This window comes from Cololabis saira, chromosome 6 (genome assembly GCF_033807715.1).
Source record: "Cololabis saira isolate AMF1-May2022 chromosome 6, fColSai1.1, whole genome shotgun sequence".
Lineage (NCBI taxonomy): Eukaryota > Metazoa > Chordata > Actinopteri > Beloniformes > Belonidae > Cololabis > Cololabis saira.
The window spans coordinates 45,286,753-45,309,940 of NC_084592.1; the positions used below are offsets into that span (position 1 = coordinate 45,286,753).

At 39.2% G+C, this 23,188-nt stretch overlaps 1 protein-coding gene across 1 annotated transcript in view; it reads left to right on the forward strand.

Annotated features, from left to right (window-relative positions):
- senp7 (SUMO specific peptidase 7) overlaps positions 1–23,188 on the forward strand; it is a 54,284-nt gene that overhangs the window by 6,255 nt on the left and 24,841 nt on the right. The window contains exons 3-9 of the mRNA XM_061722971.1: positions 915–977; positions 1,076–1,179; positions 6,072–6,410; positions 17,165–17,286; positions 19,054–19,172; positions 21,109–21,442; positions 22,886–23,049. Of these exons, the coding sequence (XP_061578955.1) occupies positions 915–977; positions 1,076–1,179; positions 6,072–6,410; positions 17,165–17,286; positions 19,054–19,172; positions 21,109–21,442; positions 22,886–23,049 (1,245 nt within the window). The remainder of the gene's footprint in view (positions 1–914; positions 978–1,075; positions 1,180–6,071; positions 6,411–17,164; positions 17,287–19,053; positions 19,173–21,108; positions 21,443–22,885; positions 23,050–23,188) is intronic.

Consider the following 23,188-nt stretch of genomic DNA (forward strand, 5'->3'; position numbering starts at 1 on the left):
TCTGAAACCTGGACTCTAGAGAAACCTGACTCCCGGTTGCATTACGTATTACGTGTCTTAGTCTGATGTTAAAATAAAGAAGAAGAAAAAAGTGGGAATCATACAATCAGTTCATAGTTGGGAAAGAAAAGTAGTTATACGGCAGTTGATTCTTTATTACTGAATGTTGCGTTTTACCAGCAACAGTTTAACAAAATAGCAAGAACGCATCAAATTTAGTTTATTTAGAAGTAGAAACAAGGCGAAGTGGACAGTTTTACTCTATAATGCGTTTAAAAGTGTACCAATCTTCTGAACAGATGCAAACTAAATGACCAGTGTTTGATAAACTGCTGTTACACATGAATGCATTAAATTATGGTTGTAAGTGGCAGATTTTATCTGCTGCGTTGATATAAATTATTATTATTATTATTGTTATTGTTATTATTATTATTATTATTATTATGATGATGATGATGATGATGATGATGATGATGATGATGATGATGATGATGATGATGATGATGATGATGATGATGATGATGATGATGATGATGATGATGATGATGATGATAATAATAAATGAATAAAAAAGGGAATTTAATAATTATAATTATAATACTAATTATAATAATTATTATGATAATAATAATAATAATTATTATTATTATTATTATTATTATTATTATAATTATTATGATTATAATAATACATGAATTAAAAAGTGAATTTAATAATAATTATTATAATACTAATTATAATAATAATTAATAATAATAATAATATATGTTACTAACCAAGTTTTTCCGTTTGTCCTTGATACTAACCTGCTTTTTTGGCATTTTTCTAGCTGCTGAATACTTTGAATTTCCCTCGGGATTAATAAAGTATCTCTCCATCTATATAAACAATGATTATCCTGTGAATTTCAGGTGGAAAACCCGCTCAGAATCCCCGGGACTGCTCTCTCTAAAGATTGTAACAAGTTAGGACAGGTATGGCTCTTTCTTTGCTCTCTGATTGACCACATCCATAAATGCTTCTCTCCTCACGGTTTTTCCCAAAGCTAAAACTCTGTGTCCCATCTGTGCAGGTTTCCTGGACCGCATTCGCAGGTTGCAAATTAAGATCTCGTAATTCGCATAAAAACGGAGCCATGATGTTTCATCACAGCACACTAAACCTGGAGATGTCCAGGTAAGCAGTCCGGGATCAATATCTATTTACCTTTTAAACACTGATTGCTTTTTAAGCCGAGTCAAAAAACACATTGTATCCCTCTTTGACACAAAAAATGTGTTTTTTTCTGGATTTGACATCCATCCAACAACAGCTGGGTATCAATAGTTGATTGATACTGATACTGGCTGCATATCGATACTCGAGAATAAATGCAGCACTCTGGTTTATGCTGATACTGGGTTTTATTTTCAGGTGTTTACGTTGCTGTTGGCGTTAACATCTTTTCTCACTTCTTTGCTTTATGTTGCATTTATGTCGCATACGTGGATTCAAGACACACGCTACATTATCATTCAGGAGTGGTTATAATTAGGTCTGTGTTGAAAAGATCGATTTTCCGATTCTAAATCGATTCTCATATTAAATCCTAAAAATCGATTCATATGTCTAAAGATTGATTTTTTTTATTTTTTTTTCTTTATTTTATTTTTTATTTTTTTCTCCTCATCATCAGTACATTGCAAGTTTCGGTATTTTTTTGTTTACGCCCAGAAAAGGAATGTTTTGTTGGACACGGCATAACTAGTGCCAGGTTTTTGCCTTTAAATATGTTTAAAGGTATGAAAACATTAAAATTTTCAGTTATAATTGCATAAATTGTCTATATTTCTTTGCTTTATATACTTTCTTGGGGTTACATTTGCATAAAAAGCTAAAAACCAAATTCTCATAAATGGAAAAATAAAACCGATTTCTCTGTTTCCTCCCTGGATCTGTTTGGTAATTCTGACCCACGATGTTTCTGTTTCAGTTCTATCAGCATTCTGGGAGCTGATTGGTCCTTACAGCATCATTAGCTGCAATACTTGCTGTTGAATCTCAATATAATAATATGTTGCAGAACTACAGTCATATAATTCATGCAACAGCTCAAAAAACAGTTTTCATAACTAACCCAAATCAATATCGAATCAGATCGAGTCAAAACGGGAATGTCTAAATCGATTCTGAATCGGAAGAATCGATTCTTGACATTTGAATCGATCCCTAGCCCTAGTTATAATAATAATATGGCGATAATAGGGGTGTAACACGTGTAACACACAAGTCACAAATGCCAGTATGGAAATATTGTATGTAAGATTCAAAATGTTTTATTTATCCAGTCGGAAATTTATGGAGAGAAAATCAACTCTAAACTTTTGTGTGTGCGTACTACTTGATTGGTGTGTGCGTATTATCTGATTTGTGCGTAGTACTTGATTTGTGTGTGCGTGACTTGCCTAAAGTTACGGACAAAACGATAATTATAAATTCAAAAATCCCCATACACACACAAATCGTTGAATACGTGTGCACGAATCACCTGATACACACACATACACAAAGCTATAGATACGCACAAATGGAATTGAGACTCCATGGAGCCTCACAGATTCATCCTGGTGCAGTTAACGACCGGTGGAAAGCTGGTAGTGATGATAGTGATGTTCGATACCACCGATTTCCTTTCAAGTGTGTTTTATTAGAGCACATTAAAATACAGTTACAAATTTACAGTATACACACATCAGTGCGCAAAGAGTACAGATCATAGTGCACTTTTTTTGTTTTTTAGAACATAATAGATTAAGAAACTGATATAAAGTGTGGAATGCAAAATACAAAGAAAGAAAAATAGCTAAGAATAACAATAGATAAATAGACTGTCACATGTAGGAGATCTCAAGGTATATTCTATGTAACCTCTCCTTAGAATAATGATGGTGTATGATTTTAAACTGGATTAGGCAGGTCTCGAAATTTTGCAGATTCGTTCTTACATAATTTTTTATTTGCAGATATCACCGATTTCCTTTTTGATTTTGAGTAAAATTCAAGTTGGTATCACTGATGCCAGCCTGAATTTTACTAAAAATGTTACGATACCGATACATTGTGCAAATAAACCTTATGTCTCCGATAAATCTACAAAAATTGGTGTATTTTAGATAAAAATAATAAATAAAAACACATCAGAGTCACTTATTTAGCCATTTATTTTAAAATCAGAAGTAAAATGAGGAACTGGCCTCATTCACTATACAGCCGAGCTGTTAACAGGAAAACCAGTGTTTTGGGGGAGATGGTGGACACGAGGACACGGGCATGAGAGAGAGACTACTCCGAAAGAACAACACATGCTTGCAGCTTTTCAGGGTTGTCTCGGGAGAACATCAAGCTGAGAAATTACAGTGGATTGCAAGTTTCTTGGGAGACAGCATGAGAAAAGTAAACAGAAATGCCCAGCATATGGTAGGAAATGCAAACAGTGTGACAGAGAACCATTCTGCTGTAAAGTGTAGAGCAAGCCAAGAACAAAGAAAAAATATATACGAAATATACGTAACAAAAGGTTGAACCCAGTGTAGCACAATATGGGAGTTATGAATATGAGGACTTTTATCTGTGTTACGGAAGCGGGGCACAACAACAAGGAGAATGACACCCAGCTCTCTGCTGGGATGCTCCTCCGCAAAGATATCAGGAAATTCCAGATTAACTGTGGTGCCACTTGTCATCCCAACTAATGTGCTTAATCCTGACACAAAACCTAAGGACACAAAAACTGTTCCCAGTGATGTATAACACAAGGGTCAATGACGAATAAGGATTTTCAACAGGTCAATTTTAAAATAATAAAAAAAAGAAAATCTATTGCAGTAGTTCAAACTTTAAGAATGTTGTGTACACATAAATTCATATTCAAATTTTAAATTAAGTGAGTTTTTTGTCAAGATGAATTGGCACTAGCCAAAGTCATGTGGTGCAACCATGATTCATATTAAAATAAATTTCCTTAACATCTTGATCTTTTTTTCCCCCAAGTTTTCAGTATTATACAAAAATTGTTGTTTTTTTTAATGGTCGCGCCACATGATATTTCATAAAATCAGTCAAACTTTGTTTGTATATTATGATGGAAATATAAATACAAATGTGTTTCAATCTTATACAGGACTACAAGATACTTTGGAAATCATGCCAGATAGAAGAAGATTGATTTAAATACAATTAGTGATTTCAAAAAAAAGTTTTCAAAACAAGAGTCATGATCGGACGGTCGCACCACATGACATTTTGACACTTAAAAAAACAACAAAATCCCAAATAACTAGTATTTTTTTGTAAAATTCAAGTGAGTCCATATGTGGGACAGGTAGTTCTATATATCTGGTATTTCTTTATCTTTTTTTAATTGAAAAAAAATCAGTTTTTCAGAAATTATAGGCGTCACGTCATTGACCCACAAGCAAACTGAGACCACTAAGGAAATGTACAGTAAAATTAAGCAACCTGAGAAATCAAAAGGTGCCAGTTGGTTGACAAAGACTGTTCTGTATAAGGGAGAGTATAAGAGTACCAGATCTTTTTTTTTTTTAAACAATTGCTCCCAGTGTGGCTTTTGTGCAAGTCTTTAGTCTGCAGAACATTTGGCACTAGTGCCCACTGGTTAGAAATGAAATGAGAAGTCATAGTTAAGTCTGTTATCTTCGGGGTGCGGGAAGAACCTGGGGCAAGTTTGCACATCAGGGATCTGTCGGGTTTGTGATCAGATATAACACATCATAAAATAAAATACAAGCATCAAAAAACATCAGCATCGGAGAAACAGAAGAACAGCAAAACATCCCAAAAACACTAACATCAGGCTAGCTATTTAAAGGTGAACCTGCTGTCATACCTGAATAGGAGTTATTGTTGAGGTCAATGTTGATCAGGAACTATTGTTTGTGGCAGCAGAACTGCTAAGCCGATAGATGTTGTTGCAACAGGGACCTAATTGATTGACGCACCTGAAAGTTACACGGTTGTTGTGAGATTGAGCAGACCTGGCGGTGTTTTGATGATAAACTCCAGTTGGGTTAAATAAGTTCTGTAGTCCTGGTGTGTGTTGTTAAGTTTTTATTTAAAAAAAAAAAATAAAATGTTTTTATTGAATTTAAATTACATGAGCCTTATTTTTTGTTTTATCAAAATATATTTTTGTCCTAATACAGTTTTAACTCTGAGACGTTTTTGTTCTGTTGCTCCGTCTTTTATACAGCAAACGATGCATTGTAACGATTAAATTTAACTGATCGTAAACAATTATGGGTAATTACTTACAGTAAGTTGTATCAATAAATACAGGACTGTCTCAGAAAATTTGAATATTGTGATAAAGTCCTTTATTTTCTGTAATGCAAAAATGTCATACATTCTGGATTCATTACAAATCAACTGAAATATTGCAAGCCTTTTATTATTTTAATATTGCTGATCATGGCTTACAGCTTAAGAAAACTCAAATATCCTATCTCAAAAAATTAGAATATTCTGGGAATCTTAATCTTAAACTGTAAACCATAATCAGCAATATTAAAATAATAAAAGGCTTGCAATATTTCAGTTGATTTGTAATGAATCCAGAATGTATGACATTTTTGTTTTTTTTAAATGCATTACTGAAAATGAAGAACTTTATCACAATATTCTAATTTTCTGAGACAGTCCTGTAAATCTATTTCTTAAAATCTCACGGCTGCTGTTGCTCTAGTTTATTGCTCGGGGGTCGGAGGTCACCGTATCTCTGCGTTAGAACCGCTGCTGCTGAAATTTCCAAGATTTCAGAACCTGCTTCTTGTCTTCGTCCATAAAAATAAATGTATTGTGATGCATTAGGAGAGAATGTTGAGCTTATCGTGACGCGGCATGCGTCTTATCTGCAGCAGACACACACCCCTCCCTGTTGATCAGCTGTTGTACATGAAGTTTTATCTGCAAAGAAAAGCAAACCGAACGCCAGAAAAACCCTGACGCACCGCGATGAGCGGAAGACGCTGCGTTTGGAAGGTCGTAAATAAACGTTTCCCCTTGTCACCCAGCAGGAAGCCCCTTCTGGTCCTGACGGACGTGCTGAAGACGGAGCCGGGCAAGGCTTACATGGAGCGGATGAAGATGGGCCGTCAGACTCGTCTGCAGAAGGAGAGCGGCCAGTCGAAAGAGGACCAGTCGAAAGAGGACAAGTCCAGAAAAGACCAGTCCAAAGACGACCAGTCCAAGGAGGACCAGTCCAGAAAGGACCGGTCTAAAGAGGACCAGTCCAAAGACGATGCTCTGAACCTCCGGGACAGAAAGTCCAGTCTGAAACAGACCAAGACCAGCAAGAGCACGAGCGTGACGCCAAAAAGCAAGCAGAAACTAACGCCCTCCTCTTCTCAGAGGTAAGAAAAACACTCAGAGGAATAAATGAGATAAATGAGACGAGCGGGAGAAGATTCATAGCTGACTATACCAAGCAGTCAAGTCACCAACCTCGATAAAATCCCCCCTGTGGTGACATTTAACATACAGGACTGTCTCAGAAAATTAGAATATTGTGTGTATTTTCTGTAATGCAATTAAAAAAAAAAAAAAAAAAAAAAAAAAAAATGTCATCCATTCTGGATTCATTACAAATCAACTGAAATATTGCAAGCCTTTTATTATTTTAATATTGCTGATCATGGTTTACAGCTTAAGAAAACTCAAATATCCTATCTCAAAAAATTTGAATATTCTGGGAATCTTAATCTTAAACTGTAAACCATAATCAGCTATATTAAAATAATAAAAGGCTTGCAATATTTCAGTTGATTTGTAATGAATCCAGAATGTATGACATTTTTGTTTTTTTAATTGCATTACAGAAAATAAAGAACTTTATCAATATTCAAATTTTCTGAGACAGTCCTGTATGTTTGCTACTGCACAAGCAAATGTCTCCTCTGTGGGATTAATAAAGTTCTATTCTATTTAATAATATACATTTTACACATCAGCAAATGTCTCTTAAGCTTTTCTTCAGGGTTCCTACACATTTTTCAAGGGTCATTTTCAAAATCTTCAAGCACCTTATTATTATGGCTTACAGTTTAAGATTAAGATTCCCAGAATATTCAAATTTTTTGAGATAGGATATTTGAGTTTTCTTAAACTGTAAACCATGATCAGCAATATTAAAATAATAAAAGGCTTGCAATATTTCAGTTGATTTGTAATGAATCCAGAATGTATGACATTTTTGCATTACAGAAAATAAAGGACTTTATCACAATATTCGAATTTTCTGAGACAGTCCTGTATTACGGAAGAGTATTAGGGTCAGGCAGGAGAAAAATAAAAATATTTTAGAGGAGGAAGATTTTTTTTTTCATTATGCACTTTGAGAAAAAAGTCGGAATGTCGAGATTAATGTTGAAGTACAATTTTGAGAAAAAAGTCGAAATGTTGAGAAAAAGTCAAAATTTGATGACTATATTGATTTGAAACACATATCACACATATGCAGTCTCATAACTTCAGAAACGTACCCTTAACGTTCCACTCCAAGGATGTAAATTAGTTAGTTAGCTTAACTTTCTACTTTATTCTTTAAATTCTATTTCAATTTTATTCACAACATTTTGACTTTATTCTTGAAATTGTATTTCAACATTAATCTCAACATTTCGACTTTTTTCTCGACGTTTCGACTTTTTTCTCGAAGTGCAGAATAAAAAAAAAATCTTCCCCTCTCAAATATTTTTTCTCCTGCATGGACCTGATACTCTTCCGTAAACATATTTTCTCCTTCTTGTTCTCACAAAAACAGCTTGGCGCCAACATCTCGCACCACGTTTCATTCTTAGATCCATTTACAGTTAAACAAGTTGTGTGTTTTTGGTCTGTCAAGGTCTTAAACCTGTGGACAAAAACTGTTTTGGGGACCCGATGGGTTGTGGGAGTCGCCCAGAGGTCGCGTTGCCGATCAGTCCTGTGGTGTGAACGGCTCAATGACTGAAAGAAGTTAGGTCTCCTGAATAAAATAAACGCGGTTTGAAGGGATGTCTGGGCTTTGAGCTGATACTGATCCGATACCAGTGTTATTGTTAGAGATGCACCGATCAGGATTTTGAGGGCCGATCACCGATCTCGAAAACCAGTATCGGCCGATCCCGATTTTGCCGATCACAGCGTGAAATTCATAAATTCGTCAATATTGTTGTCTCATGTACAACACTGACATTTTATTATTAGGTATAAAAATTAGGAGATTAGGTGTAAGACTCGGCTTACAAAGAGTAAGTGTAGTTTATTACACTCAAAAAATGTGACTAATGGTTACTTAAAAAAAATGAGGCGACAAAGTGACAAGCAATATTATTGAGTAGATTTTATTCACTACAATTTTGATTAAAAAGTATTGAATAAACTGAGTAAGTTTCACTGGCAAATTTCAATCATATGGTAATACAAGCAATAATAATAATGTGTTGGATTTATTAATGGCAAGCCAAATGATGAGTTCTATAGCTCAAAAGTATCAAGTCAATCCAATCAATTTCATGAGGAAAATTGACTTATACTTACTTAGTAAAAGTAAATTCAATGTACTAATTATCTGTGGGAAACTGAATTATATTTATTGATAATATAGTTCAAATTGATTTACATTTACTAAGTGAAATTGATTTGTATTTACCAATTATTTGGGTGAAATTGATTTGTATTTACCAATTATTTGGGTGAAATTGATGTATATTTACTAAATATTTGGGTGAAATTGATTCATATTTACTAAATATTTGGGTGAAATTGATTCATATTTACTAATTATTTATAATTATAGCTTCAGCTTTCCTGTGGTAATAATTATGTACAACATGTGCAGCAACACAGACAACAGCAGACACGTCACTCTCTAAAAGTTGATACAAGTTGTAAACTATAAACCTTAGTTTTCCTGTGGAAAGAGGAATTAAATCTTAAAATAGAGATTAATTATGAATTGTAGCAAGCTCGTTGTAGCAGGGCGAGTGCTACGGGGGCCCGACCGACAGGATAGAGAGGACACAGGGTTCTCGTGCAGAAACTCTTTATTTCCGAGACACTCTCTCACACGTGCACAAGCACCTTCTCCCACAGCAGCCCCTTGCTGCTGTGCAGCCCCGCCTTATCAAGGCAGGCAAGATGGAGAGGTTGATGGGACACACCTGTGACCCATCACCTGAGTGATTGCTGCTCCTCCACCCTGCCACACTCGTTGCCACTGGGGCCGACCGACAGGACAGAGGACACAGGGTTTAGTGCAGGAACTCCTTTATAGTCTGGTCAGTTTGGGGCAAAAATGGGGTCAAGGCTGCAAATTATGATTAACATTTGAACCAATGTTTTTCTGTTTATTTAGGGTCCAATAAAGAAAAAAATGCAAGGAGCCCAAAAATTTAGGTAGGCGAAGGGTCCAAAACGACCACACCCACTTTTTGCACGCAACATTCTGTATCTCAGCTCCTGAAGGTCGTACAGAGTTGACTTTGGGCTCAAAAGATGCGGGAATGACACATTTATATTAGTGTTATGAAGAAACATATGGCCTAAAACCTTTACTTTTTGGGATATTCAAGAAAAACCCTTTTTTTATCACTGAATTGATCAATACCCAAGCCACTTCAGCCAGATCTGCTCATGAAGGCCATGCAGTTTGTTTGGGCCAAAGTTCTAGATCTACTCATGGGGCATAGGCCCCTACTAGTGTTTAAGTTGAGTCATTGTTAGAAGATGAGGACCCCAACAACCACCTAAGAAACAGAGCAAACCATGTGAAGCCTCAAAAAACTTTATTTAAACATATCACACATCCCATCACACAGGATTCAAACACTTGCTTAGGCACTTGCAATATATGAGACATTTCATCCCCCTGCCAGCACAACAACATGAGGTGCATTTATTAGTTCTGCAGCTACACACCCCTGTTACCCGAGACAATGTGTCTCCTGCGGAAATTGTGCTCCACCTGACGAAGAGTTCCTCCCCATCGGTAATCCATCCCCATTCAACAACCGGGGGACAAGGGAGTTGTAGAAGGCTGTTCCCCCACAGCCATCCTGCCTGGAATGCAGCTCTCAACAGATGCTGTAGAAGTGCATCCTTACTTGGGGGCAGGTCTCGCAGCTCATCTTTAACAGAGTGCTTGAACAGCTGGAATCTGAGTCCATCTATACTCACACAGTCGTACAGTCCAGCCTTGTTGTACCAGCTCATTACCCAGGGTTCAATAACTTCCATGCTGTTCTTAACTGTCTCGATATCAGGGCAGCAACTTAGTCCTCTCAATGCAGCAGTGAGCTCTGTCAACTTACTGTGGTTCATCCAGGCTTTGAATTGAGCATTCTTTGAGTGGCCAAAGAAGGCACTCACAGAATCACAGCCACTGAAAGAATGGAACACAGGCATGGCATCAGCCACATCTCCACCAAGCTTCTTGTGTGCTTCTGTGATTGAGTAGAACTTGCGTTTGTCCGGAACGGCAAAGTCAACGATAAGTTGCAAGTCACAACATACTGACAGGAACTTTGTAGTGAACCCTAGCAGGATGACAACTACATCAGAGTCGACTGTTCGAACTGTAACTGACCTGATCCCCTTGTTTAGCATGTCCATCACATGGACAACGATGCGGTTGTCAGCCTCCTCAAGCATTTCTATGCGGTCATAAAGCTGGATCTCAAAATCTTCGCCAAAGTTTGCAAGGATCTTCCTGCCATAGGTAATGCAGAATTCCTTGCTCCAGTTCCATGTCTGTTCCTTAGCAATCTTGGAGAACATTAAGTTCAGGGCTACCTTGTTGTCTTGATTAGACAGAAAAGCTTCAAAGAATTGCTTAGATTCGGGCACGGTGTCATTCTCGCTGAAGGCCATCTGTGAACTACCTGCTGACCCCCGATTCTTCCTAGTCGCAGTCTTAATGCTCATAGTCTGGTAGAGGTCAGCCACAATGTCAATACGATTGGCTCCCTTCTCATGACCAATCTTGGAAATGCTGTTCAACACCTTGATGACAAAGTCCCGAAATGTCATGCCTTTGGTGAGAGACTTTGCCAGGATTCGTACTTGCACAGATAGATCTATCACAAGTCCCTCTGAGGGTGTAGATTGAACTTGTACTCCGATGTCCTTCAGGATTTGAGACTTTTGGCTGTGATAAATGTCTCCATCCTTTGTTGACAGGGCTTCTGGTAAACCTGTAATTGAAATGAATAGTTTAACACAAATTAAATTAGTACTGTTAAATCAATTCACCTATAAAATGAATATTGAATAACTTTGAAATTATATCAACTAGATTTACCCGTGAATTCACCACCAAAGAGCCCCCTTGTCTCTTCTTCTCTCGATCTGCAGGCCTCCTTCAGCTTTGCAAAGGTTCCTTTAGGTGGCTTGATTGCAGGGCTAGCAAGCTGAACTTTTGCACCTGAACTTGGAAGTTTCAGGGCATTTCGTGAGATGTTCGCATTGACATCCTTCTGAGCATATACAAATCGCTCCTGCACAAACTGGTCATGCTGTGTTTTTCCGACTGTAAAAACAAGGCTGGCATCTTTAGTTATGACATCTGGGAAGGGAATGGATGAGTTCAACCTCATGAACTGAGCTTGGTTGAATGGGTTGGTAAGGATCCCCTGGTACACTTTGAGTATGTGGCTTGAAAATGTTTCCTTGAATGAGTCCAGCATTTCTTTGTGCCCGTGTGCTAGATCTTGACCTTCAATCTCGGCGAGGTACCACTGGATTTCGGGTAGGGCAAGTTCGAGTTTCCTGAAGAATTCCTGATCTTCCCGATTGATAATATCGACGTATCCAGTGCCAGACTTGATGACCTTTATATTATGCTCCTGCTTTTGATCACATGCAATCTTCGAAAATGGGTTACCTCTGGTGTTTACTGCGAAAGAGCCTGATAGAAATTCCTTGAACAACTCTGGGTGTTTCCATTTGAGCTCTTTGAGATCCTGAAGAAACACTGATGCCCATCTGGCATAGTGTGTATGATCAAGTGCAAAGAAAAGAGGAATGAGCTGCTCAAGTGCACTGATCATCATGATAAAGTTGGCCTCCCGGAAGGATCTGATGAAGATGAGAACTTTCTTGATTGCTTCAAGGACATTGGTCCAGTAGTGAAACATGGGGCTGTTTTCATTGGCCACCCAATTGCTCCAAATCAAACTGTTGTCCTCTAGATGTTTTTCCTGGAATGCCTCGTCTCTCTTCTTGGCCAGGACCACAGCCAGGATTTGAATGCAGTATCTAGCCTTCTTTATGGAATTCACATCACATACGGCAGTTGTCAGACCAGTGATGTTCAGATTAGCTGAAGTTAAGATGGTATCCAAGCCAGTTCCTTTTATCAACTGGCCGACACAGACCAGAGAAACCTTCTCAAGATGCAGCCCACCCATGAAAGCGAAGTATGAATGAGAAAACTCTTCCCCCATGGCCCACTGTATCATCTTCTTGATGGCATAAAGGGGCTGATCAGATCCACCCACTGCAACCTGGCCTGGGTTAAGATATCCTGTGTATGATATTGCTATTCTCATGACATGGAGCTGAAGCTGTTCGGTGTTGCTAGCATGGTCAATCACTGGCATGATGCAGTTGATTGTTTTGGGGACATCTGTCCTGTCACGCTCCTTTGAAGCATGGTGTGAGGTCCAAGTTACAGGCTGTAATACATCAGATCCAATATTCTTCATAGCAGTCATCAAAAAATCTTCCTCCTCTCCCATGCTTTTCTGAAACACAATTCCAAGCTCTGCATCAAATTCCTCAACATTGACAGTCTGTACAGGGTGATGGGACTCCTTCAAGACCTTCTGCTCCACTACGCTCAGGTATTCCTCCAATACGGTTTCCAAGCTCGGTGCATTAGGGTCAATGTCCCTAGCAGATCTTCTCTCTCTTGACATGCCTTCCCCTGGTTCCTGGGGAAACTGCAGGCAACTCATTGCAGTAGCGTTGCAGTTCTTTGTTGCTGTAGGAGATGAACTTTGTTCATTGATGTTGTCATCAGTGAATGTTGTGAATACACCTTGTTTCAGGGCATGAGGTAGCAGCTTTCCCTGTGATCTGAGGAAGAGGTCTTTCATTGACAGGGAGATTTCGTCAATGCAGACAAGAGTAGCCGAGTATGAATGTGTCAGGCCTAGCTCAAATGTTGTCTGTAACAAGTTTTTGTTTCTGTTCATTGAATAGAGCTTCAGTGTCAGATATCCATTGACAGGCTCTTCCACCAATCCGTGCCTCTTTCGGATGACAGATTGTGATTGCTGTGAATCTTTGTTGTTTTTTGGTCTGATCCTGGTGTTGAAGCTTACGGTCTGGCACATTTGTTCAAGGTGCATCGGAAGGTCTTGATATCTCGCTGTTCCATCACAAAGTAGTGATATAAGCATCTTTAGTTTGAGATTGTTATTTGTCCGTAATCCTTCTGTAGACAAGTCAGAAAGCCGTGTGCCTTGACTGTCTCTCCGGTTCCTTATGATTTCATCCCGAACAGCCTTTGTGACTTTGCAAAGTGAATCCAAAAACTCGCTCTCACTGATTACATTGTCCAAACTACCCTTCCTAATAACTCTGTAATGCGCCCCTGGCTCTTTCTGCACTACATTTATGTCAAGGCGGCTGTTTGACAATTTGTCAGCAAATCGTGTCGAGTGAGATTTGGGCCGGTCGATGCCCAAATCTTCAACTTTCTGCAGATAAATATTCTCAAGTTCGTGAAGATCAAAAACATTATCTGAACTGTCATCAATGAAGTTCTTTACTGCTTCCATGGCAATATACTCAGCGTAGTGGATCATGTCTGGCGAGTTCTGTGATGAAATTCTTTCTTGCTTTATCCTTTCTCTGTATCTAATAAGGAAGAAATTATCAATTATTAAAAATATGGTCAACCTATAGGTGAACTCTTGAATTGAACTTAAAACTTTGTTCTGCTAGCTTACCTGTTACAGTATCTTGTGTGGCATTTGTTGTGGTAGAACAGCTCCCGTGATCTAACATCAGTTTCGAGTAATCTTAGGATTCTGCCATCATTCAGAACTTTGGCCATCATCTCTAGATTGTCTGTGAAATCCCTCACATGCTTTGTTGACTTCCCTTTTCCTGCAGCAGCATACAAGGGCTCTGATTTGTCCTTCCTGCGATGGTTCTCAATGGCTGGCCCATCACAATAGAAGCACAATTCAGCTCCAAACGCAAGACTAGGCCCAGCTTTTGCTCTAGTGTTTGCTCCAACAATCTCCTGATCAGCAAGATCCAGTTCTCTTTTGTGTTTACGATCCATCGCACGATTGAAATGACTGTTATTATAGCGATCATAGCACGTCTTGTGGATTTTATAACCATCCTGTAGAGTTGCTGCGTTGACACTTGACAGTCTTTGTGAAAAATTGAGATCCACATCATTGATTATCAGTCCATTATCCTCAAACCGTTTCAGTTGGTCAATCAGCTTAGGAGCCGTGACGGCAGTTATGTCTCTTCCTCCAGGTTCCTGACATGCATTTAAGAATGAAAAGCAAAATATTGTACTCACTGCTTTCCTTTAAATTACACTTATTAAGGAATAAGCATTAAAACTAACCTTGCAGACAATGCACAAAGTCTTGTTAACCAGTTCCATTGCTTGGACCAGAGATCATCTGATCAGGGAAAATCAGAACGCTATTTTTTTCTGTTTTTACACAAGTTAAACAAACACCTTGGTAACCCCACTAACTAACCACTGCACAGAAAAAAAGGTTATGAATATGAGCTAAGGTGGAGGTAATGTTACTATGAGGTAAACCTTCAGAGATAAAATAACAGTCTCTTACCATCCATCTACAAGGTCAGGAACAAACTCACTGAAGGCCAGAATACACATGAATATCATATTTTGGCAAATGTTTTCAGCATGTATGCTAGCTTTACAGAAACATATGCACTTATGCATCATCATGTGGATTCAATTAGTTGAAATACAAACAGTGCCAATTTGCCATTGTGGTCAGAGGCGGAATTACATTTCTAGTGATAATACCACCATGCATCATGTGAAAACGAGTTTTTCACAAATAACTGAAAAAATAATGGTTTTAGAGTATATGTTTGTTAATAACACTAATATAAATGTGGTGTTTCCGCATCTTTTGAGCCCAAGATCAGCTCTCTGCGACTTTCACGAGCCGAGATACAAAATTCCAGGTCTAAAAACTGGGCGTGGCCGTTTCAGGGACTTCGCCTAGCTAATTTTTTGGGCTCCTTGCATTTTTTTGTTTATTAGGCCCTAAATGAACAGAAAAACATTGGCTCAAATGTTAATCATTTTTTGCAGCCATTTTGCCTAAACTGACCAGACTATTATTCAATCACACCGCCACTAGAGGTGGGTGCAAGTTATCCTATCCAGATTCCAGACTGAATAAGCTGCTGAATCATTTCATTTTCAAGAATGCACATTTCTTATTGTTCACTTGAAATATGGCAGATATGTTTACACTAAATAAATTTGATGGAAGTACATATCTTGTTTACTTGAATTAATGAACTCATTAAATCCAGGGCTTGACCGTTTTCAGTGTTTTCCACCAATAGAGGGCGCTCTCATGCAAGTGCAGCTTTCCCTGGTCAAAGTTAAGTAAGTCAAAGAGACAATGTTTACATAGTTATACAATAAATTATTTTGTGTCTTTGAAAGATACATGTGAAATGTTCAAAAAACCTTGTTATTTACTTAATGAGTGTTGTTAGAGGAACTGAGTTAATTGATTGGCTATTTATTTACAAATGTAGCCACAGATGAAGACAAAATCAATCTTGTATGGAAAAAAGCATTAAAAATCACAATAATCGAAGAATCGTGGCACCAATAATCAAATCGACAATCGTTATAATCGAAGAATCGAAGCTCCAATAATCGAAATCGAATCGTGAGGTACCCTTGTTTGCACACCCCTAACCGCCACACGTGCACCAGCAGAACCTTCTCCCAGCAGACCTCTTGTTGCTGTGCAGCCACTTCTTATGTAGCCAGGCAGGGTGGAGAGGTTGATTGGGCACAGGTGTGCCCAATCGGCTGTGTGGCTACTCCTCCACCCTGCCACATGAATTATTAATCTTTGTGAAAGCTTTAGCGGTAGCATCAGCCGCGTGTGAGGAAACTCTTGTGAGTGAAGCAAAACTCTTCACACTAGAACTCCACATGTCCCTCGTGAAGCGACTGACACGACTGCCATCCTGCATGAGGCTTTGGACTGTATAGTTTGGTAAAACTCTGACAGGATTTCATCAGTGAAATATTTATGACGCGGCAGCGCGCACCGCGGATCCAAGCTGCAAAAGTGTTTAAACCCGATATCTGCGGCTGATGATCAAAGCATATTAATTCATTACCTTACGATGTAGTTCTTTATTTTTCTTCCTGTCGTTTATAAGTCTCTGTTACAGCTGAGTTAGGGCCGTTGCTGCTCCTTTTTCTCTGCAGTAGCAGCAGCCAACTTTGAAAACTCAATATACTCCGTGTGAAGAACTTTCAGATGTCTTATCAGCTTCGTTGTGTTGAAATTCTTTTGTAACATTCCCCCTCGTGGTTTCTCCTTTGTACACACTTTGCAAACTGCAAATTTGTTGTCCTTTTCAGACATTGTAAAACTCCCGCACCGGCGAGGCCGACGCCTCAGGACCGCTCGGTCTGAGATGCGGGAACGCCCGCGCGGGCGGGGGTTTGTTGTTGTAAACGTCATCAGATCGGCCGCTCTGAACTATTATTTTCCGATCAAAACCGATAGGGCCAATATCGGCCCGATCCCGATCAGGGGCCGATCGATCGGTGCATCTCTAGTTATTGTGCGTGTTAATCTCAGCGGTATCTGCAAGCGTTTCCGATACTCTGATCAAAATCAAACCAACTCTACTTCCATCTTTGTAAAATGGGGAAAAAGAAACATTTTGCCAACAGATTTCTTAAATTTGGTTCCTCAGACTCTTTTATTATGTATTAAAAAGGATCCACATTTTAGAGGATTCAGGCTGTGAAACCGTCTTCCAGCCCGAAAAGAGGCGTCCACTCAAGGTTCAGTTTGACTTGCACGTCGTTTAATGAATGTAATGTTGAATATTTTCACGTCTTTAGGGCGGCGCTCAGGAGAAAACAACAGAACGCTGACGAGGACGACAGAGAAGAAGGTCAAGACATCGAGGAGGTGATTATCGGCAGAGACGGAGCCGAGGACGACGTGTTTGCTGAGGTCGTAGGTGAGAGAGAGTCTGCTGGGTTTCCATCCACCCATCCACCCATCCACCCATCCATCCATCCATCCATCCATCCATCCATCCATCCATCCACCCATCCATCCATCCATCCATCCATCCATCCATCCACCCATCCACCCATCCACCCATCCACCCATCCACCCATCCACCCATCCACCCATCCATCCATCCATCCATCCATCCATCCATCCATCCATCCATCCATCCACCCATCCACCCATCCACCCATCCATCCATCCACCCATCCACCCATCCATCCACCCATCCACCCATCCACCCATCCACCCATCCACCCATCCACCCATCCACCCATCCATCCATCCATCCATCCACCCATCCACCCATCCACCCATCCACCCATCCACCCATCCACCCATCCACCCATCCATCCATCCATCCATCCACCCATCCATCCATCCATCCATCCATCCATCCATCCATCCATCCATGGTGCCGACCGAACCCTCACTATTCCTCCTGAACCTGAAGTTGCACCATCATGTTCACATGTTTTATGTATTTATAAGCCTCATCATCTTTAGGGATGGGAATCGAGAACCGGTTCTTGTTGAGAACCGGTTCCCAGTGTTTCAATTCCTTGGAATCGTTTGCCTTTTTCGCAAACGATTCCCTTATCGATTCCAGTGGGCGCGAATGACGTCACCAAGCACGTTGCGAAATGTGCGCATTCGCGCCCAGCAGGAAAACACGGGGACAAAGCGGCATAAACGCTCGAAAGTTTGGTTCCATTTTACCAAAAAGGATGACACCAGGGCGACAATTCTTGCAATGTGGACATTTCAACAAAGGGAGGAAACGGTTAGGACTCGGCCGGCTGATGCGCTGGGAGCGCGGAGTCAGCCGGCGTGTAGTAAGGCTGATTTATGGTTCTGCGTTACACCAACGCAGAGCGTAGGGTACGCGGCGACGCGCAACGTACGGCGCGCACCGCAGCGTACCCTACGCCGTAGCTCTGCGTTGGTGTAACGCGGAACCATAAATCATGCTTTAGAAGAGCTGCACGCTCGGCCACATGGACGTGCCGGGCGCTCCTGACTCAGCTGCAGCTCGTCAGCTCATCTATGGAGAAGTTACAGAGCTTCTACCGCTAGATTCTCCTTTCATCAAGGCAGGGAAGAGTATCAGGCCAGAATAGATGAAGTTTGTGGTGTTGAACATATTACTGGACATTCTTGTGTAATTGCCACAGAATCATTTGTTGTATTTAGTTAAATTCTACAGAAGAATATTTATTTTATTATTATTATTTTATATTAAATACAAATAATTGTGTGGGGACCCCCTGGCTCACCATCACGGAGCCCGAGGCTGGGGGCGTCTGAAGACCTCACTTATATTTTTTTGTTCAAAGATATAAAACAAAGTTGATACTAAAATTGTTTGTTCTCCTTTTTTCTAAATGAGAATCGATAAAGAATCGAATCGTTAAGCAGAATCGGAATTGGAAAAATCTTATCAATTCCCATCCCTAAAAATCATCTTACTCATTTTTATTCTGGTATCTTGTATCTTGTCAATGTAAATAAATCTCATCTGGTCTTATTTCACTAGGAAGTAAACAAATGCTACACCTTTAACACAACAGAGCTGTTTTTGTTTACTCTCACTTTAGACTGAGTTTACCCACATAGTTTTATTTTGAAGCCTCCAGGACAGAAAGCTCCAGCTAGGCTGTGACGGTGTTTGTGTGTTTAGCGTCACCGGTTGCTCCGTGTTTGTTTCCTCCAGATTGTGGTTTGTCGTTGAGCTGGGAGCCGACCGAGGAGCCGGTCGTCTGCGACGACTTCTCCCCCAACGGCATCAAGGACCGGCTGAGCGACCCGGAGAAAGGAGCTCCGCACAGATCGGTAGGTTCCGGCCGTAAAACCCAGGACTTTAAACTCGTTTCCAGACAGAAACCAAACCAGAAGCGCAGCGGTGCTCCTCCTGTAAAGGTTGAGTTTTACTTTCCCATCTTGCAAAATGTTTTGGCCTCAAATGAATAAAAAAAAAAAAAAATCCCTTTTGATCTTAAAATGTCCAGCAAAATGCTTCAAAGCAGATTTGACCCTTTATCTTTCAGGACCGTCGTCGGGGACGACTGACCCGTTTCTGCTAGGGCTGGGGATCGATTCAAATGTCAAGAATCGATTCCGATTCTTAAGATTCAGAATCGATTATCACGCTTTGATTCGATCTGATTCCATTCGGATATTCATACCTTTAAACATATTTAAAGGCAAAAACATGGCACTAGTTATTCTGTTGTCCAACAAAACATTCCTTTTTAGGGCATAAACAAAAAAATACCAAAAGTTTTAATGTAATGATGAAAAAAAAAATCGATCTTTAGACATACGAATCGATTTTTAGGAATTAATGAGAATCTATTTAGAATCGGAAATTATTTTTTTTTTTTCAACACAGGCCTAGTTTCTGCATTTGTTCAGTTTAAAAAGTCTCTCTGGATGTTTTTGTGACATTTGACCCCAAGACGGATTTAAAAAAAGGGTTCCTACGGGGGCTTGAAATCCTTGAAAGTGCTTGAATTTCAATGTTGTTTTTTTCAAGGCCTGAAAAGTGCTTGAATTTTAGTTTAAGTGCTTGAAATTATAACTCTTGTGTCTTTCACAAAATTGGGATCAGACGGTATAGTTTAGTTATTACAAGGAGAAATAAAATCAGTAAGATGAAACATAACTAGATGTTTACAGCACGATACAATGTACATAACTGTGATTAAAAAGCGGAAAAAATAATTGAGTATATATATTCCTGTAGATATTTTACCCCAGCGATAAGGTGCTTGAAGATTTTGAAAGTGCTTGAAAATGGCTTGAATTTGACCTTGAAAAATGTGTAGGAACCCGGAAGAAAAGCTTAAGAGACATTTACTGATGTGTAAAATGTATATTATTAAATAGAATAGAACTTTATTAATCCCACAGAGGAGAAATGTGCTTGTGCAGTAACAAACATACAGGACTGTCTCAGAAAATTAGAATATTGTGATAAAGTTCTTTATTTTATGTAATGCAATTAAAAAAAAAAAAACAAAAATATCATACATTCTGGATTCATTACAAATCAACTGAAATATTGCAAGCCTTTTATTATTTTAATATAGCTGATTATGGTTTACAGTTTAAGATTAAGATTCCCAGAATATTCAAATTTTTTGAGATAGGATATTTGAGTTTTCTTAAGCTGTAAACCATGATCAGCAATATTAAAATAATAAAAGGCTTGCAATATTTCAGTTGATTTGTAATGAATCCAGAATGGATGACATTTTTGTTTTTGTAATTGCATTACAGAAAATCACAATGTTCTAATTTTCTGAGACAGTCCTGTACACACTCTCAACAAATTTACAAATACATACGAGGTATGAAAGGTATATATAAAAAAAAAGAAAAGTATATCCGAAAAAGAACTGAATCTCACTAATTATTCCACTAGTGAAAAGAGTTTGTAAAGTCTCATTATTATTTTTTTGTTTTTTTATTTTTTATTTTATTTTTATACTTTATTTTTCTATGTGCCACACCATAGTGACGTTCAGTATAACAATATAAAAAAAAATATTCAGTATAAAAAAAAAACAAAAAAAACCCCCAACTAAAATACATATAGACATTAGACATAAGACAGACACCAACCTCAACATATACAGGAAAACGAAAAAAAAAAATTTCAAAGGACATATCTAAACAACAACAACAAGTCTCATTATTTTACCTGAAAATGATTTTTTTCCCAAATCCCGTCTGGTTTAAATTCATAACACATCTGTACCAACAGAAGCGTAAAAGGCCGGACTCGGGGCTGCAGTGCAACGGGACGGGCAGCCCTAAGCGGCACCGGGAGAGCGTGCTGCGGCGCCGTGAGAGCGTGCTGCGGCTGACCGGGGACGGCGAGGCGGCTGGAGGAAACTCTCCCGCCTCCTCCAGGCAGGACAGTGAAGACGACATGGACCTGGAGAGTCTGGACAACTGCATCGTCCAGTTCACGGTGGGCGGAGACGACGAGACGCAAGAGCTGGTCCCCGTCGTCACGGCCGGCCTGGAGCCCGGAGACGTGATCCGCAGCCGCAGAGGCGTCGACGGATCATCTCAGACCGGCCCGTCGGAACCCAGTGAGTTCAGGACCAGGACAGACTCATCTCACCGCCGTCTTTATGCTTCAAAAACTAGTTCAGGATCATTTATATTGTTCTGCAGTTTGAGGGTTTGGGATTCTTATGTCAGCTGGGAATCTGCAGCATCTGCTTTTGTTTTCTCAAAGAGGCTCTTTCAATTCCTACATTTGATTTGAAGATTTTATTTCGAACATGCATAGAAAAAAGCGTACAAAAAAGTGAAAAAACAGAGAATATATATATATATATATATATATATATATATATATATATATATATAGACAAGTGCATTCGCATGGGTTTAAAAATGTATATATATATATATATATATATATATATATATAGGGTTGTCCCGATCAGGATTTTTTAGCTCCCGATCACTTGAGTTTCTGCCGATCCCGATTTTTCCCGATCCGATCACTTTTTTTGGCTCCTGATACATTTCCAATACTTTTTCCCGATCAGATACATTTTGGCAATGAATTAAAAAAAGAGGACTAAAACAAAATTATCCCAAGTTTCTTTTATTGTCCATTGGAGAACAACATGGACATATATTTCCACAAAGCTTATCAGCTCTAAAAAAAAAGAGGTAGTTGAATGACATCCAGTCAAACTCACAAACACAAGAACATTAAAATACTTTTTGGCTTAACCTTAGTGCAACATTCTGAATGAATGAAATGAATAGCAGCAACTTAATGAACATGAACAGATAGAACATTTCACAATTCAAACATGGAAACCAAGTGACGCCGGCCGGAAGTGACGTTAAATGCAACGATATATAAAACGATTTAATATATATTAAAAACATTAATAACTAGGTGTGTCCCGATACTTTTTTGGCCGATCCCGAGCCAAGCTTGCGCCTTACCGCATACCTTAATATAATATTATATTATTATTATTATATAATAAATTATTATTTTTTTTTGTTGTTTTTCAAAACCATTTATGGCAGAAAGGGCACTTTATGTTTAACTGTTGATCAAACTGATTTTTTACTCAGGACAATGACAGAATAGGAGGGTACTTTCTACCGTCTACAAATGCAGAAATGTTCATATCCTTCATTACATTTATGAAGTGATTAGTCTCCTCCTGGTCTTGGTTTCTCCGTGTTTAGAAGAACTTCCTGGACTCAAAAGACCAGGATTCCTTGCAAAAAGAAAACAAATTCATGTTCCGTTTGATGGGGAAATCCTGTTTGGTGTTTACATGACCAAATATTCAGGTTAGAAAAGGAGTAACCCAGGGGTCATTTTCGGGTTTTTAAAAACCGGAATATGAGCAAATTCGGGTTATTCAAAGGGGTTATTGGTGTTTACATGGCCGTGCAAATTCGGGTTATTGCCAATATTCGGGTTTTAAAAGGGTTATTGAGTGCATGTAAACGCAGTCATTGTCTGTAACTGTATGTTTGTGTTTGTGTGTCAGTTGTTCTGTCCAGCGATGAAGAGGAGGGTGGGGTCGTGTCCCAGCGCTGCAGCCGACTGCACCGTACCGGAGCAGCTGCAGCCGAAGACACGGTGTTGAGAAGAACCTCCTCGCAGGACGTCGTGTGCGACATGCAGGATTCTCCTGACAAGCAGGACGCAGAGGTGGGTGGAAACGCTGTTTAGTTCTGATCCTCCTCCATCAGAAACACAACCTCAGCAGGGTTTCAGGAACTTCTACACACAAGACGCATGAAGCAGGTTTGTAAACGGATCCGAGGTCTGAGTTTTAGAGGCATTGAAT